The following is an 18,715-nucleotide window of genomic DNA, read 5'->3' as shown; positions in this document are numbered from 1 at the left end:
TGGGACCAGAAGGAATTTGTAGCTGCTGGTTAAAATAACGATTGAGCATCTGCATCAATACCACAGTATCTGACACCTAAACTAAAATTTTAAATAGCATTATTATTGGAATTAAAATTGTATTTTGAGACGCTTGAACTATATATAAAAAGAAATGGGTCTGTAAAGCTGCCGTTTAGCTCCCCCTGTTATCATAGTGCTCCGGTGCCTCCATCTTGGTGATGACATCACTGGGTGAAGTATTTAGCATTGAGCACAAAGGAGCAGGAAGCGATATACAGTGATTCTGGTTCAAGTGTGGATTTTTCGAATGATATTGTCGATCCAGAGGAAGTATTGTATTTTTTTTTATGCTATAAGTCGTTCCGGCGTATAAGCCGCATTTTTTGGGGAAATTTACTTGATAAAATCTAACACATAGAACAGATATGTCATCTTGAAAGGCAATTTAATATAAAAATACAATAGAGAACAACATGCTGAATAAGTGTAAAGTATGATAATATTACATGATGCATGAACAACAAAATGGGAATATACAGTGGTACCTCTACATACGATCACTTCGACACACGATCTTTTCGACATCCGACGTAAAATTTGAGCCGCCATTTGTTTCTACATCCGACGAGTTGCTCGAAATACGACGACATGACAGCACTGCAAACGAACGCACGGTGGATTTTCTTGTGTGAGAAATCAACACAGTTTTCAAAAAAAGTTGATACAGTTGGAGAAACAAGGAAAAAAGTGATGCTTACCTTTGAAATGAAGATGCAAGTTATAGAAAAATATGAGCTTGGTGTGCGCGTCCCTGAACTGGCTCAACAATACAGTTCCATGGTCCTCTTCCGACCACCGTTCGCCACTATTTATAAGTTAAGGTGACAATTATTATTGTGGTAACATTGCCAAGGAAATCGCCAGCTTCGTCACGTTTTTATCATTTATTTAAGAACTTATCCAACACAAAACGCCCATTGTCTTAAGCAGTTGACTGCTCTCAAGAAAACGAAAGTATTATCTCTACCGCACCGACCTATCTCACCGTGACGTCAGCTTCGCGGTGCGTTCAGGGACAGTAAAAAGTGTCCGCCATATTAGAATCCAATTCGTTACATTATTTACAGGAATAATTATTAATTATTCTTCTTATTATTATATTATTCTGACTTATTTATTTATAACTTATTTGTTTTTCTATGTTTAATTGCCATTTGTAACAGTGCCAGCAGTATTTATTAAGAATTTAGTGTATGTTTTCAGGCTTTGGAACGAATTAATGGAATTATAATGTATTCCTATGGGAAAATCCTGCTCGACATACGACCATTTCGACTTACAAACAAGGTCCTGGAACGAATTAAATTCGTATGTAGAGGTACCACTGTACTGTCCTTACCAGGACGCTACGGCTCGGTCCTAGCTATACAGCGAGCTAAACTCCCAAATGACGATGCTGGAGGTCCGTATAATTTGCTGACTTTATTTTGGCCGTCGTTATGACACCAACATTTGAAGAGTGAAACTAAAAATAGAAATAATACAAATAGAGCTGAAACGAATACTAGAGCAACTCGAGTTTAAAAACTGATCCGAGTAATTTTATTCACCTCGAGGAATCGTTTAATTTTGCCAGCTCTAAGCATCACGTTTTGCCCGGACTACTTTTAATGCGGCACAACGCGATGATGTCATGTAATAAAAAGAATATAAAAAGCCTTTCTGCAGCCGACAGCCGCAACAAACTACGCCGTCGTTGCTAAAACTAGCCCGCATGATGCGGTGGTAGCAGGTAGCATCTGATGCGTCTCATAGATATCACATGTATGTTGAACTAGATGTGAAAAAAGCGGTGTTAGTAAACAGCTGCCATCTTGAAGCAGTACACTTCTCAGCGCTAATAAGATTAACGTTACTGTCACTCGCTCACGTACTTAACGTTAGCCCTGCGGAGGGCTAGGTTTCTATTAAGACCACTGTCGATGCGTGGCTAACATTTCTTACATACTGGCTTTATTCAATCTGTGAAACATAGCGCTGTAGAGTGATTAGGGTGTAAAATGAAAACATGATAAAGCTAACTGTCAATTTTAGCTCAGTAGTCATTGCTGTATAAAACACCAAGTAGCACTGGTGGCTAATGTGCTCCAATACAGCAGGTATCATACATTTATTTTGAACACTGCAAAAACTCAAAATCCTGTCCGGATTTACAATTTAGACTAATTTAAAACTTAACTAGAACTTAAAAATAGCTTGACATAAATGGAAATTCAATTGAAACACATGGGGAAAAACACTTTTAAGTGATGTGTGTAAGTGAAATAACAATTTTAGGTAAGAAATCAGATTTTTTTTTTTTTTTTGGATATATATCATCTAGGAGTTTTTTGAGTGAAAGCCGTGATTTTTTTTTTTTTTTTTTTTTTTTTCCCCCTAGTCGCATCTGAGATGCAATTGTTGGCTTTTTTCAACAATGTACATTGAACAACATTGATTGTCTGAAAATGGTTCAATACTAGGTGAAATGTCTTGTTTTCTCATGTATATTTATAATTTCTCTTTACCTAATACAATGTTTTGTCCGATTACTCGATTAATCGATAGAATTTTCAGTCGAATACTCAATTACTAAAATATTCCATAGCTGCAGACCTAATTCATTTACTAATGCATTGACAGCATCAACCAGGACGAATATGCCTCCATCCGTTTTAATTTAAATTAGTCTTACGAAATTTTACGGGTATGCGGTGAGTCAGCAACAAGCACACTTTTGCTCAATAGACAACGTTTATTGATGATTATTGCAGAGTTCAAAATGTTTATTGAGTACAATCCCACACAAACGCAAGCAAACAAATATCAAATCAAGCATAACAAGTGGTAACGATAACGCTAGATCTAGATTGTCACTTCTAATATCCCCGCGCTACCGTCTAAGCACAAATATTCCTCTAAGAATAAAAAGAACTCTTACCGTGACAAAAGGGCGGAGAGCCAACGCCCCGATCAGTCAGAGTCTGCCAACGGATGACGTACAAATCGCTTGGCTTTATTCCTCTTCTGACTCTGACTCTTATCGTTACCACTTGTTATGCTTGTTTTGATATTTGTTTGGTTGCCTTTGTGTGGGATTGTACTCAATAAACATTTTGAACTCTGCAATAATCATCAATAAACATTGTCTATTGAGCAAAAGTGTGCTTGTTGCTGACTCATCGCGAACCCGTAAAATTGCGTAAGACAATTACCAACCAACATATACAAACGCATAAAAAGACGCTATCTTTGCCCGGTTCAATGGATCAACATGCTAAACACCGTAGCACGATTATGCCAACTCTGTTCGTATTCCAAATTTCAATTTACTTGAAAGTATTATTGAAAATGTCAAAAGTACATCACCTGTGCGCATGATGCGTAGGGGGGGCTTGGCACACCTCAACCTGGGAAGCAACAGTGTAGGAGGAATATGATGCTCCATTGGCGTTTTTAGCGAGCTTTGGGTGCTATCAAGGCTGGTAAAAGTAGTGAAAATAGCCGTTGGTTGTTGTCTCCATTGATCAAAGGCACCTCCAGTCCTGGTTTTGTTTCTGAATTTGTCACGACTCATCCGACATTCAGAACGAGGTGTTTTTGCTCTATTGGTAGACTGCATCCTTAATTCTGACTGTAAAAGTGGTAGCAACTGTAGCTTACGTAAAGAGCTGTGGCAACCTGGACAAAGACTAAGAACTGATGTCATATATTGGCTGATTGGTGGAGGGCGGGACATCTGTTGTAAACACAGAATCAAAACAATCTGACAGTCAACTTTTAATATGGGAAAATCTCGGTTTAACCATTGAGAAATGTGTTAGTGGAACTATTTCCAGAAAAAAACAAGTTTCTTTAATGTTTATTGAAATATTAGGGCCATTTAATGAATAATCAAAGTGCAAATCTTACATAGTGCTCCTTGAAGTTTAAATACACTTTTATGTACAGTCTTTGTGAAGTCATGTTTTTCTCCATTTTGCTCCCTTGTGCTAAATTTGGCACCCTGTCACACATTTTCAGTCACTTCCACACTTTCAAATGGATACGGCGGAAATTTAAATCTATAAATAACAAGCATAATCCATAAACAAGGCAGTGTTTAGTGGCTCTCAAAGTTTGACTCTCAGCCTTTGGTTGTTGAAGCCGACCATTGGTATTATCTGCTTTTCCGATTACTTTTGAACTTGGTGGCATCAGTGTACTTCTGGGCAGGAAAATGGAAAGACTGAACACCTTAATGTTGCGTAACGTGCTCTAACCGGAGAGCTGAGGTGGGCTTGAGCATGCTGTATGCCTTAAACTTTCCAAGAACAGGAGGAGGATTTTCCTCCCATGTGTGTTAAAGAAATTTCCCTTGTTACTTTCATTTCAGGTAGAGTTACGCTGATGGTAAAGGTTTACTTCATTATTAAGATGAGATGTTCACCTTCCACCTACTCTGTTACATCTTAATCTTAACCATAGGCAGAGTTTGATTTTTGGGGCTGGGGGGGCACAACATGTTGATGACCCCGAAACGCAGTGTCAGCAAAAAAATTAACTTACAAGAATATTTATAATAATAGTTGACAATGAGCGTTTTTTGGTTTCCCATCATTCTTGAGGGGAATTCTAAATCAGGCTGCTTAGGACAGCTATACTTTTCGCCAAGATCGCCATCCATTGAATATGGTATGCCCGCCGGTGTCAAGCCAATGTAGTTACCCTAGTCAAAATTGTATCCCCTGTGCAGAGCCATATGGAGGTAGATTTGTGTCTTTATTTTCAATTTTAAAAAAAAGTTGCTTCAATCAAAATATATATTTTCAACCAAAAAAAAAAAAGTCACTTCAATCAAAAAAAAAAAGTGTTTGAATGCCAAAATAAATTTGAAACTAAAAAAAAAAAAAAACAAGGAATGCATGTGAAAGTTATTTTTTTTTAATTTATTTTATTTTGTTTTATTTATTTATTTTTTTGGATTGAAGTAATGTTAATTTGTGTTTGGGCCACATTTTTGCTAGGACATTTTTGTCTTTACTAATCAATCAAAAAATAGGTTTCTTCACTTCTATCAAAATAAGAAGAATTTCAATCATAGAAAAAGTTTTTGAATGCAAAAAAATATTTGCGATTGAAAAATTTGCATTTGAACATTTATTTTTCATTAAAAAAGTTTTCTTTGATTGAAGCAATCCTTTTTGTGTTTGGGCCATATTATGATTAGGTCATTTGTGTCTAAATCATTCAAACCCCCCCCAAAAAAGTTGCTTCAATCAAAAAAATAAAATAAATAAATAAAAGAAAAAAATCATTTTTAAAAAATATTTTTTTCTAACACACACACACACACATATATATATATATATATGTATACACACACACACGCGCACGCACACACACACACACACACACATACAGTGGGGCATTTACTCAACCACTAATTGTGCAAGTTCTCCCACTTGAAAATATTAGAGAGGCCTGTAATTGTTAACATGGGTAAACCTCAACAATGAGAGACAGGATGTGGAAAAAACCCAGAAAATCGCATTGTTTGATTTTTAAATAATTTATTTGCAAATCGTGGTGGAAAATAACATATTTGGTCAATACTAAAAGTTTATCTCAATACTTTGTTATGTACCCTTTGTTGGCAATAACGGAGGCCAAACGTTTTCTGTAACTCTTCACAAGCTTTTCACACACTGTTGCTGGTATTTTGGCCCGTTCCTCCATGCAGATCTCCTCTAGAGCAGTGATGTTTTGGGGCTGTCGTTGGGCAACATAGGCTTTCAACTCCCTCCAAGGATTTTCTATGAGGTTGATATCTGGAGACTGGCAAGGCCACTACAGGACCTTGAAATGCTTCTTACGAAGCCACTCCTTTGTTGCCCTGGCTGTGTGTTTGGGATCATTTTCATGCTGAAAGACCCAGCCACGTCTCATCTTCAATGCCCTTGCTGATGGAAGGAGATTTTCACTCAAAATCTCCCCATACATGGCCCCATTCATTCTTTCCTTTACACAGATCAGTCGTCCTGGTCCCTTTGCAGATAAACAGCCCCAAAGCATGATGTTTCCACCCCCATGTTTCCTAGTGGGTATTAGCAGTGCAACGGTTCGCGGTTCAAAACCGAACCGAACGGTTCGCCCTGTTCGGTTCAATACGCCTTTATGAACCGCACCTTTTTGGGTTTGCAATTACAGTAATTTATTCCGAACGCTTGTGGAATGAATTGGTCAAACTCTGTGTGCCTGTGTGTGACGTGAAGCGCAGCTGTGGAGAAATTCCCGCTCCACGAGTAAATGTCCAATCGCTGTCAAGCACCTGTGTAATAGGAGCCGAGTAACGCCCTCTCTCGCTTACGAGCGAGGTGAAAGTGAAACAAGAAAGAAAACAAAAAAAGTTATGGCGAGCGGAGGAGTCGACAGACCGAATTTTGAGGAAGCACCGGCTTTTTTCAAATCTGCGGTGTGGCAACATTTCGGTTTCCCCGTGGACTACAATGCAGACTGAGAGAAAATATTGAAAAAAACATAAAACAATTTGCAAGCATTGCTCAGCGCTTGTTCCCTATGCTAACGGCAAGACTTCTAACAGCACTTCAGCCGGCATCACCCACAGACATCGTTTTCTCAGAGCAGGACAACCCCGAAGATGACACCAGTGAAAACACACGGGTCAATAGAAGAGGCGTTCCAAAAGCCTTACAATATCAGGTCAGAAAAACACAAGAAACAACCCACGCAGTGGGGATTTGCATTGCAAAAGACATGCAACCATATTCCGTGGTTGAAGATGCGGGCTTCGTTAATTTAATTGCAACGCTTGACCCGCGTTATATTGTTCCCTCGCGGACATATTTCGCCCACAACATAATCCCCGACATTTAAGAAATGGCACGCAAAGCCATTGAAGATGATTTCACGAAAGCACATAGTTTCGCCCTGACCGCTGATAGTTGGACGTCCCGTGCTACAGAGTGCTACTACCTAACTGTGACGGTCCACTATAATTCATACCTGTCAAGTTGTACGGTCTCGTCGTAATTTGTACACGTGAGCACTGGTTTTTAAATGTGTACGCCGTCCGTTACATTCAAAATCTGCACGTTTTTCGTGCATTGCGTTTTTGTTTTTTTTCATCCGTTCGGATTTGGTCACCGTTTCTGCAAGGAGCCAATGTTCGTTAATACTTGAATGACACGAGAAAAGTCAGACACGGAGAGGGAAGAGTGCTTGTTGAGACGCTGTAGCAAACGCGATGCTAGGCTAGGTGGCTCCAATTTCCTGACCGTGGCCGGCATCATACAATCTACGCCTAGATATCTCATGCATATAGAACTACAAGCGAAATGACACTCGCTAGCGTTAGTAAACAGCCGCCATTTTAGAGCAGTATACTTCTCAGAAAGGCTCTGTTGTAGTAAACCTTCCGAGCGAACCTTAGCAACTTTTTATCCAAAATACTCCTAAATCGGCAAAATCTTGACTTGAGTCCATCTTTAAAGGATGAAACAGTTATAAAATTTTCACATGTCGAAAGTAGACGGAAGGGAACTAAGGCAAAAACGGGAGCAATTTTATCAACTTTATCGGTTGATTCACAACATTAAATGACCTCCAAACATAGCAAAGCTTACTATGTTTTTTTTTTTTTTTTTTTTAAATGAAAAAAAAACATGAAAGATCACCAGTTACTTTGCCAAGTAACTTTTTTACTACTGTGTATTTCAGTAGTCAGTCACTACACTTGCCAAAGAGCTAAGAGGCATTTTAACAGTCAAAAATGTTTACATTTTAAGTGTTTATTTCATTTTTTTAAAAGCAAAATAAAGGCAGTTTAAAAAAAAAAAAAAAAAAAGCAAAACGCAAACCGAAACCGAACCGAAACCGTGATCCCAAAACCGAGGTTCAAACCGAACTGTGGGCTAACTGAACCGTTGCACCCCTAGTGGGTATGGTGTTCTTCGGATGCAATTCAGTATTCCTTCTCCTCCGAACACGAGAACCTGTGTTTCTACCAAAAAGTTCTATTTTGGTTTCATCTGACCATAACACATTCTCACAGTCCTCTTCTGGATCATCCAAATACTCTCTAGCGAAACGCAGACGGGCCTGGACGTGTACTGGCTTCAGCAGGGGGACACGTCTGGCAGTGCAGGATTTGAGTCCCTGGCGGCGCATTGTGTTACTGGTAGTAGCCTTTGTTACTGTGGTCCCAGCTCTCTGTAGGTCATTCACTAGGTCTCCCCATGTGGTTCTGGGATTTTTGCGCCACGGGGTGAGATCTTGCATGGAGCCCCAGATTGAGGGAGATTATCAGTAATCTTGTGTGTCTTCCATTTTCTAATAATTGCTCCCACAGTTGATTTCTGTATACCAAGCGTTTTACCTATTGCAGATTCACTCTTCCCAGCCTGGTGGAGGTTTACAATTTTGTCTCTGGTGTCCTTCGACAGCTCTTTGGTCTTGGCCATAGTGGAGTTTGGAGTGTGACTGACTGAGGTTGTGGACAGGTGTCTTTTATACCGATAATCAGTTAAAACAGGTGCCATTAATACAGGTAACGAGTGGAGCCTCGTTAGACCTCGTTAGACTTCGTTAGAAGTTAGAACTCTTTGACAGCCAGAAATCTTGCTTGTTTGTAGGTGACCAAATGCTTATTTTCCACTCTAATTTGGACATAAATTCTTTAAAAATCAAACAATGTGATTTTCTGGGTTTTTTTTTTTTCTACATTCTGTCTCCCATGGTTAAAGTTTACCCATGTTGACAATTACAGGCCTCTCGAATCTTTTCAAGTAGGAGAACTTGCACAATTGGTGGTTGACTAAATACTTATTTGCCCCACTGTATTTTTATATGCAAAGCAAATGACCGTCTAAGGTGCTTGAAAAATAATTTTGACCCATCATAAAAATTTTTGTTTTTGTTTTTGTTAATTTCATTCATTTTTGTAGCAGTTTTATTGCTTTCCAACTTTTAGATATATAGGAAAGTAAATTACATCCAATGACACTTTTAGGCCACCAGGGGGGCCTGGCCCCCGGGCCCCCCCTTCAAATCCGCTTATGATCTTAACCAAATTTTTATATTTGTATGTTGTTTTATAAAGAGTGCTTTTCTTATCAGGAGTCTTAACAGGAAACTATTACCTGAACACTCTCCTGTTTTTTAGTCTCTCATCACGTCCAGGCACTTTTGTGGGACTGTCATTGTAGCCACATTCTTCTTTTATTGAAAGAGGATCTGTTCCAGACAGTTGACAGACGATTGTGGCTTCAGTTCAGTGTATTTATTTTTTTTTTTTACCGTTTATATGTGCTTATCTAATGTGTGTGTCTTGTGAGGTTTTGTTTGGTTTCTTCAACACATTATTGATGACTTTGGAGGAGTTATCTAAGGTCTTGTATTATAACATTACAAAAATGTACTTTTAAAGAGCATATCTGTCTGAAAATGATAGTAAATACAAATAGCTTCCCCTGTTTTATGCTTTGTTTGTTCAGTGGTTGCAATAAACCAGGTTAAGGTCTTTAGGGATAACTCGCCTCCCCTTCTCCTGCTACTGTTTCTGTGGTCAGACAGCTCACTGCCGCGTGTGTGCGTGTGTCTGGTAGACCATTCAGAATGACTACTTCACGAACACACAGCCACTCGAATCGCATCCTCCTCACTGTGAGGCTGTTTCCAGTTTCAATGTGGGAGAAGACAAACTGAGAGGAAAGCCAAGATTTTTTTTTTTAATCCTTAAAATGACACACCTCACTGTGGCAGTCTTCCGTATGTACTTTCCAATCACCTCTTTGCTGTGATTCACTATCATTCTATGGTTTATCAATATAGTTTCACCATCAGAGATTTTGGCGTTTTATTTGTGATATTGTTTTAGTGTCATGCACTCATAAATGATTCATTAAAATCTCTCGTAAACATAAGAAAATGTTTGGATGAAGCGTACCTCTGTTTGGATTTTCAGGTCAAGCGTTTGAACAGCTTTTATCTCGGTCTGTTGGGAATAGGGATGGGAATTGATAGGATTTTTACGATTCCGATTCCATTATCGATATTGCTTAACGATTCGATTCTTTATCGATTCTCTTATCGATTCTAATTTGGGGAAAAAGAAGAACAAACGTTTTGATTGGCATCGAGTTTAATCAAGTCACAACCTTACAAACTCACAACGAGGTCAAAAGAGGCCCAAAGCCTCAATATTAACTGTGGCAATAAGTGGCAAATGCACAAGAATGTGTAACATTTTACTGAAACATTTTTCAAATGGAAATAAAAAATATGAAAATGAATGAATGAATGAATATTGGCATATAGGTCGTTGTTCTGCCGTTGGCAATATGTGTTAAAGCAGGGGTCCCCAAACTTTTTCCTGTGAGGGCCACATAACTTTTAACTGATGAGGGGCCGGGGTCAGTCTGAACAGAACACAGAAAAAGTGTGACGATTGCAGGAGTGCCGAAATGTAAAAAATTATTGCTTTTCAGAAAGCATAATAACCAAATAACCCTCTCTGAGTTCTTCACAGAAAAAGGCCAGAAAATAAATCAAAATGCTCTCTGGTATTGTTCAGGGGCCGGACCAAATGTGGGGGCCCCTGTTAAAGTGTATTATTTACCAGTATATTGAAATGCATTCGTTTTTATGGCGCTTTCACGCTCAAGTGGGGGCGCCCTTGCGCTTCCTCACGCGAAGAAGAACGCACTTACGTGAAGAAGAGCGCGCTTACAGACGAAGAAGAAATGCTGCATCCAAGCGAGTTAGTGAGAGAGGGAAACAGTACACTGCTACGAGCCTACGTTCTTTTTTAATGTTTGTAAAATATCTTCAGAGGCAACGCCTGTATGTATAGTCTTTTGTGTTGTTGTTGTGTGCTTCCGCTCGCGATCGGACACTTAAATCCAGTTGTGTAGTAGTTTGAACGATGTGCTAATGCTAGCGAACGCATGCTAACCGTTTAGCTCAGGGGTGGGCAAACCGGTCCTCGAGGGCAGCAGTGGGTCCTGGTCTTTGTTCCAACTGATTCAGCACACACAGTATAACCAATGAGGTTTCAGTGGAAACAAGGAGCACCTGACTGCAATCAACTGATTGCACTTGTAAGAAACCAGATTGGTGAAAGGCTGTCCTCATGATGGGTATGAACAAAAACCCGCACCCACTGCGGCCCTTTGTGGAATTAATTGCCCACCCATGGTTTAGCTGTTTTAGCAGCTAATCATCGCTGATTTACGTTGATGCAAACCTGTTATTGGGGACGAAATTGATTTGTTTCATTTCTATTTTTAGTTTCACTCTTCAAGTGATGGTTGAATAAAGTCACCAAATTACACCAACGTCTTCTGTATCCTCATTTGGGAGTTTAGCTAGCTGTATAGCCAGGACTAAGCCTTAGCGTCTCTGTGAGGACAGTGCAGTCTTATTCCCTCCCGATTCAGTTATCTCCACCTTGCAAGACTGCAAGTCGTTTTGTCGTAATTTTTCCTCGTGAAGTAAAGACACTTTCGAGCGTTTGAACCTACGTGCTGTCACTGTTATGTTTACGGCTGCAATGCTCGTGCTAAACCATCCTAACCTTTAATTTTCACCCTCTTTCCTGGTGAAGTGTAGCCAAACTTTGGAGCGAGTGGTTCTTGGTGCCATGCTAGTTTGATGCGTCTGGACAACAAGACACGTCACAACGCAATATGCGCCTTTAGGAATCGTTAAAGGGATCATTAAGGCTTTTTCATTGTGATGTCGAGGCCTCGAAACTCAAGGAACCGGTTCTGAATTGGAATCGGATTTCGATTCCCATCCTTAGTTGGGAATAGTTTTATTGTCTGAATGCAATAATAGATTGAGACTGTGGATAGCTGCCATTTGATTTACACCAAATGTGTTGGTGATGACCCAGTAGTGTGGTTTGTGGGGGTGGGCCACATAGAAAAGAGTGACATATGGACAAACATATGCTCACATTCAGGCCCATAAGAATGTAGAAAATGGATTACACTGTATTCAGAGCCACAAAAAGTATTGAAGTTTTCATTTATAAAAAGTAAGATTGGCAGTATAGTAGACATTTATACAGTTACATAGCTAATTGACACTGCTGTAAAGCATCAAACATCACATTTTTGGAGAACAAAAAAAAAAAATCAATAAAATTCTATTGAAATTTTAATATCCATCCATGCACATTCAGCTTTTAAAATAAAATAAAAAGAAATAAAAGATTTCTAAACGAAAATGGAGTAATTCACTTACATATTTTTGGCTACATATTTTGTTGGACTGTAATACTGAATATTATCTACATTCTGCATATTGATGGTGCACCGATCACAACTTTTTGGCTGATTGGCGATTTTTTTTTTTTTTAAAACTCATTCACTCCGAGCCATTTTCACCATTCACATTTCCCCTTCGCTCCCGGCCGTTTTACTGGATTTTGACTGATTTAGCAAGGCCCACAGAAAATTCTGTTCTATTGCTATATAAACATGGAACCCACCAAAAGAAAGATTAGACTTTCTTCTTTCAGCAGGAAAAAAGGTAAGTTCATATCTTTTTCCACTCTTTAGAAATCAGCATTAGAAAGTGGCTTAGTTTGAGCAATTTTCCAATTTCTGATGAAAAAACAGAGAAATTGAGCTTTTTGTGAAAGCATACATTTCAAACATAACTTTAACACAGCTCTTATTTGCTTTAGTTGCATCTAGAGGCGTGCGAAATTTCCGAGTCTTAGATTATTCGCGATTCAGCCGTGGAAGATGTGAGAACGATTCACAAACATCCAAATTCCGATTATTGAATTATACCAGGTAAAGCGGAATTAAAACACAGTCAGCGCGGTCTTCAGGGCGCAATGAGGAACGGACCGAGAGTAAATATCATGTTCAACTCATGCCGCTAGATTTAAAAAAAAAAAAAAAAAAAAAACCTGACTGCGGCCGTCAGCCGCTACAAACAGCGCCCAGTTGCTAGTTGCTACAAACATACGGCAACATACGGCCATGGTAGATATCACATATATCTAGAACTAGATGTGAAATGACAGACGACGGCCGTGTTAGATCATATACCAATAACTAGATGCGAAATGACACTTTCCCGCGCTAGTAAAGAGGCGCCATCTTAAAGCAGTAGACTTCTCTAGAAGGCTCTGTTGTAGCTAACCTAATTACTTTTTATCTATAAAAAATTAAAAAAAACAAATCAGCAAAATCTGGACTTGAATCTATCTTTAAATGATGAAACAGTTTTAAAACTTTCACGTCGAAAGTAGACAGAAGGGAAATTATGGAATAACGGGAGCAGTTTTAACAACTTTAACGGTTGATTCACAACATTAGATTAATTGAATGTAGTTTAAAGCTGCCGATACAGAATGGGGACTTGAGTATTTTATTTACTGTTTTTAACTGTTAACTTAATACTGAAATATTAGTTTGGTTTAGTCTGAGAGGTTTTTTGAACAATTTTGGAACTAATGTACAAGAAATTAAAAGCGAGGGGGGAGGGTGGGGTTGTGGTGCATCAATAATCGATTCATAATCGAATCGTTAGGTGCCCAAAGATTCCCACCTCTAGTTACATCCTAGTTGTGACTGTTTGTAGTTGTGAATTCGTTAAATTCACTGATGCCGGAAACGCACCCTCCCAAGGGGTTGCAGAATCTGCACTTTTCAAACAAAATTTCTCGAGCCTCGGGGGTCGTAGAACATTTTGGAAGATTTGTGCGTACTTGTGAAAAGCGACCATATTTTATTTCTGCCTGATCGTTAAAAACTAAAAAAAAAAAAGCCAAGGAAAAGGCCATTAATCAGAAATTATTGAAATAAAATAATAATTTAAAAAAATAAATAAATAAAAAAGAATTATAAATGTATATTTTTCGTTTTTTCGGCCGAGTGTTTCCAATATTGGGTTTTTGGTTTCGTCCGAATTTTTTGTATGGAAAATGTAAGGTAGGGCGGAGGGCGTGAGAATGGCCTTAAGTTTGTGCGAGTGTAGAACCTTGCAATTAGGGATGTCCCAATCACATATGTTTGCACCTGAGTCAGTCACCTGATTTTGAGAATCTGCCGATACGGCGACCCGGTTCGATACCGAAAAAAGTTGTTCAAAAAATAATAAGTTAAAAGATAAAAGTTTTGAACATACTGTCCCACCGTGCCGCTTTCATAATGTGAATTATTTTTGAACAAGGGTAACTTAGGAAAATGCTTATCTTTATTAAATGATTCATTGAGTGAGTCCACTCAAATCCGCTCACACTGCTGAGTACAGCCGCTCACTTACTCAAACACAATGAGTTGCCACAGCACACTACAACTAGTGTTTAATAAGCTAAACAATGATTGACGCATGTAGCGTCTTTGAAGGTAGCGCTCCCGAGCTTCTCTGGCAAGATCAAAGCTTCAACGCCTGTCAATCATCGCTAACTTTAACAAGCAAACTCCAGTGCACTGCTGATCAAGAAAAGCAACAGGAGGGAGAGTGAGAGGCTGTACGAGCATGAAGCAGAAAAACAATTTTTTTCATTAAAAACCCGATCCTTTTCACCCGATTCTGATCCTCTAAAAAAATGGACCGATCGGCCCAATTTCTGATCACGTGATTGGATCGGGACATACCTACTTGCAATACACACTGAAGGAAAGACGACATGTCAAAAGTGGACATGTCTGAGGAAAAAAAAGGACGTTTGGCCTGCCTAATTATTGACCACGAATATCCGTGACCAAATGTTGGTGTGCTAACGTATCTGACTCTAAACAAGATCGGTAGTGAAGTTGATTGTTTTTTTTTTTTTGTGATCATCAATCTGCCTAAATGTATTGAATTGGTCCAGATCGATCATCGTACAACATATAGAAATTGCATAATCTGCCACCAAATGGTTATGGGACATTTTCCCCCCAGTACTACACTGTATACCTATCCCCCTCTTCTCTCCTCTTTCCTTTGCCACATTTTAAGTCTATTTCTGTTTTAATCATTGAGTCACCTCCTCCATGATCACAATTATCCTCTTTACTGCAGTGATCCTTTACTCTGTGTAGCGTGACCACCCACTCCCCATGTTAAAAGGTTAGAGGACTGTTTTCCTCCTCATGGTCGCAGCAGTCATCTTATTTTGGCAACTGCTCATCTTTTCTTGTTTGCATTACTATTCCCTACAGACGCAAATTAATCCTTATTTCCATATACCGTATTTTTCGGACTATAAGTCACACCTGAGTATTAGTCGCACCAGTCATAAAATGCCCAACGAAGAGGGAAAAAAACATATATAAGTCGCATCGGAGTATAAGTCGCATTTTAGGGGGAAATTTACTTGATAAAATTCAACACATAGAACAGATATGTCATCTTAAGAACAGGTATGTCATCTTGAAAGGCAATTTAAAATAAAAATTAGGGCTGTCAAACGATTAACATTTTTAATTGAGTTCATCACAGCTTAAAAATTAATTAATCGTAATTAATTGCGATTCAAACCATCTATAAAATATGCCATATGCCGTAGAAGGTAGCGTCTGATGCGTCTCATAGATATCACATCTATGTAGAACTAGATGCGAAATGACAGACTGGGCTGCATTCGTAAACAGCCGCCATCTTAAAGCAGTAGATTCTCAATGCTAATAAATAAGATGTCGCTCGCTGTCACTCGCTCACGTAACGTTAGCCCTGTGGAGGGCTAGGTTTCCATGGAGGTAGATTTTTGTCTTTATTATTCAATCCAAAAAAAAGTCGCTTCAATCAAAATATATATTTTCAATTAAAAAAAGTCACTTCAATCAAAAAAATGTGCTTGAATGCAAAAATAAATTTGAAACTCAGAAAAATGCATTTGAAAACTATTTTTCTTTGAATGTTTTTCTTTTGATTGAATTGAAACAACTTTTTTGATTGAAGTAATGTAGTTTTGTATTATTTAATCAAAAAATAAGTTGCTTCAAACAAACAAACAAAATATTTTCTAAAGAAAAATCACTTCAATCAAAAAAAAAAAAAAAATCAATCATAGAAAACAAGTTTCTGAATGTGATAAAATATTTGAGACTCAGAATTTTGCATTTGAACACTTAATTTTTCATTTAAATTGTTTTCTTTTAAGCAATCCTTTTTTTGTTTAGGCCATATTATAGGGAGGACATTTGTGTCTAAATTATTCAATCCCAGAAAAAGTTGATTCAATCAAAATACTATTTTCGATCCAAAAAAAATAATTAAAAAAAATATATATATATATATTTTATATATATATATATATATATATATATATATATATATATATATATATATGTATATATATATATATATGTATATTTTTATTGAAGTGTCACTTTTGGTGAGTAGCAAAAAGTTTTTAACTCATTTTTGTATTTCACATTTGAAGTACTAAAAGTTTTGAAAGCACTTTTTTTTTTTTTTAAGTAAAAAGTTTTGATTGAATCATTGTGACACTAAGATCCAACTTCACCGCGACTTCCAACATGTCTGCGTGACAGATGATTACACCAATGGCATAAAAGCATGATGAAGCAAGAATAATGGCCACCAGGGCTCCAGCCAGCCATCGGACTCAGCTCGAGGAATTCAAGCCGAAAATAGCGCACCTAAGGCGGATGACTTTGATGCGAGGCAGTGCTTCTATGATCCGAGAGTACATTCATTCATTCATTCATTTTCCATCTGAGATACAATTGTTCGCTGTTTTCAACAATGTGCATCGAAAATAAAGACATTGATTGATTTGGAAATGGTTCAATATTAGATGAAATGGCTTGTTTTCTCATGTATATTTATAATTGGTCTTTACCTTTTAAAAAAAAAAAAGTTTTATCCGATTAATCGATAGAATTTTCAGTCGATTACTAAAATATTCGATAGCTACAGCCCTAGATGATACACACAGGCGTTGCCTCTATAGTGATACTGTATATTACAAGAATAAACAATGAAAGTAGGTTCGCAGCCGTGTTTTTCTCTCTAACTCGCCCACTCACTCAGAGCTGCGTCGCTGTCAGTCTTCTTCTAGCGTCTTAGCGCTCTTCCTCGCATAAACAAGTGTGAGTGCACCCCCACTTGGGCGTGAAAGCGCCACAAACTAAAAGCATGCATTTCAATATAAAAAAGATAATACAATTGAACACACATTGCCAAAGGCAGAACACGAATGTGGCCGGTATGTTAACTAGGAGTGGGAACCTTAGGGTACCTCACGATGCGATACGATTCGCGATACAAGGCTCACGATAACGATTATCTCACGATATCACGATGCAGCAATTTTCGATATGTTGGTCAGAAATTTGATACGTGATATTCTACGATATAACTGTTGAAACGAAAAAAATATATATTTCAAAATAGAAAAAGTACTGTTTGTCATTTATTAAACGGTGACACCTTTTCTGTGCAACGTTGCTGTAAAATATGAATCTACTGCAAATTGTGAACCTGCACATATAGAGGAATCAAACCACAACCACTGATATCTCTTGGAGAGATCATGATGAATGGTACCCCTAATTTCTTTAAAGTTTTTAAAAAAAATTTTGTGTGTGTTGGAAGTATTGAGTGAATTAAAAAAATATGAATCGAATGTATAGAAATTAAAAATGCATTAATTACCTATTTTTAATATGTAGGCTTCATTAATTATCATGCACATCACCCTATATTAGGGTTGTTTCGATCATGTTTTTTTGCTCCCGATCGTTTTAGTTTGAGTATCTGCTGATCCCGATATTTCCCGATCCGATTGCTTTTTTTTTTTTTTTTTGCTTCCGGTTCAATTCCAATCCTTCCCGATATTTTTTCCCGATCATATACATTTTGGCAATGCATTAAGAAAAAAATGAATAAAACTCAGACGAATATATACATTCAACATAGAGTACATAAGTACTGTATTTGTTTATTGTGACAATAAATCCTCAAGATGGCATTTACATTATTAACATTCTTTCTGTGAGAGGGATCCACGGATAGAAAGACTTGTAATTCTTAAAGGATAAATGTGACTTTTTATATTGTGACTGAATATTTGCCATCTAGTGTATTTGTTGAGCTTTCAGTAAATGATACTGTAGCCATTTAACTGTTCTGCCCAAATGCATGATGGGAAGTGCAACCATGACTGCGTAGTGGCACCAATTAATATCTTCTCTGCGTTGGGAAATAACATAGGGTGTTAAGAAAAAGATCAACTTCTACCTTTCTTCCCCACATCGCTTTCCCACGAAATTTCAAAATGTTAAGAGAGGGATTTCAAGGCTTAAGCCAATTAAAAAAAGGTTCCAAAGACTGCAAAAATTCACTCTACTCATTTTACGCTGCCTTTTAGCTCTATATATAGGTAAAATCTGCGCCATTATAGATAGAACGCGACAATGCGTGAGTGCGTTGTGCAGTGCATGCGTTAATTGCGTTAAATATTTATTTATTTATTTATTGTCATTGTCATCATCATCAGCATTAAAATCAAAATCACAAGAAAAGAAAGAAAAGAAGGAAATCATCGCGTAGGTTTGTTTATCCAAAGAAGATGAAGACAGACATGACAAGGGAGACGGAAAAAGCAGAAGCTTATCGGGAACCCGTCCCCCTGCCACCTAGGTCGCACAAGCAGCATGTTATGGATCAGTCCAGTGATAGTCTAACACATTTCGTT

General features: G+C 38.0%; 2 protein-coding genes across 3 annotated transcripts in view; one reads left to right on the top strand and one right to left on the bottom strand.

Annotated features, from left to right (window-relative positions):
• Positions 1 to 3,723, bottom strand: part of LOC130920839 (UPF0450 protein C17orf58 homolog) — a 43,519-nt gene extending 39,796 nt beyond the window's left edge. Inside the window, exon 1 of the mRNA XM_057844321.1 lies at positions 3,412 to 3,723. Within this exon, the coding sequence (XP_057700304.1) occupies positions 3,412 to 3,664 (253 nt within the window). The 5' untranslated portion in view covers positions 3,665 to 3,723. The remainder of the gene's footprint in view (positions 1 to 3,411) is intronic.
• Positions 1 to 18,715, top strand: part of LOC130920838 (E3 ubiquitin-protein ligase SMURF2-like) — a 161,334-nt gene that overhangs the window by 14,782 nt on the left and 127,837 nt on the right. The window lies entirely within an intron of this gene.

Source organism: Corythoichthys intestinalis, chromosome 8 (genome assembly GCF_030265065.1).
Source record: "Corythoichthys intestinalis isolate RoL2023-P3 chromosome 8, ASM3026506v1, whole genome shotgun sequence".
NCBI classification, from domain to species: domain Eukaryota; kingdom Metazoa; phylum Chordata; class Actinopteri; order Syngnathiformes; family Syngnathidae; genus Corythoichthys; species Corythoichthys intestinalis.
The sequence above is the reverse complement of the archived record's forward strand: the minus strand, read 5'-3'. Positions and strand labels throughout refer to the sequence as shown.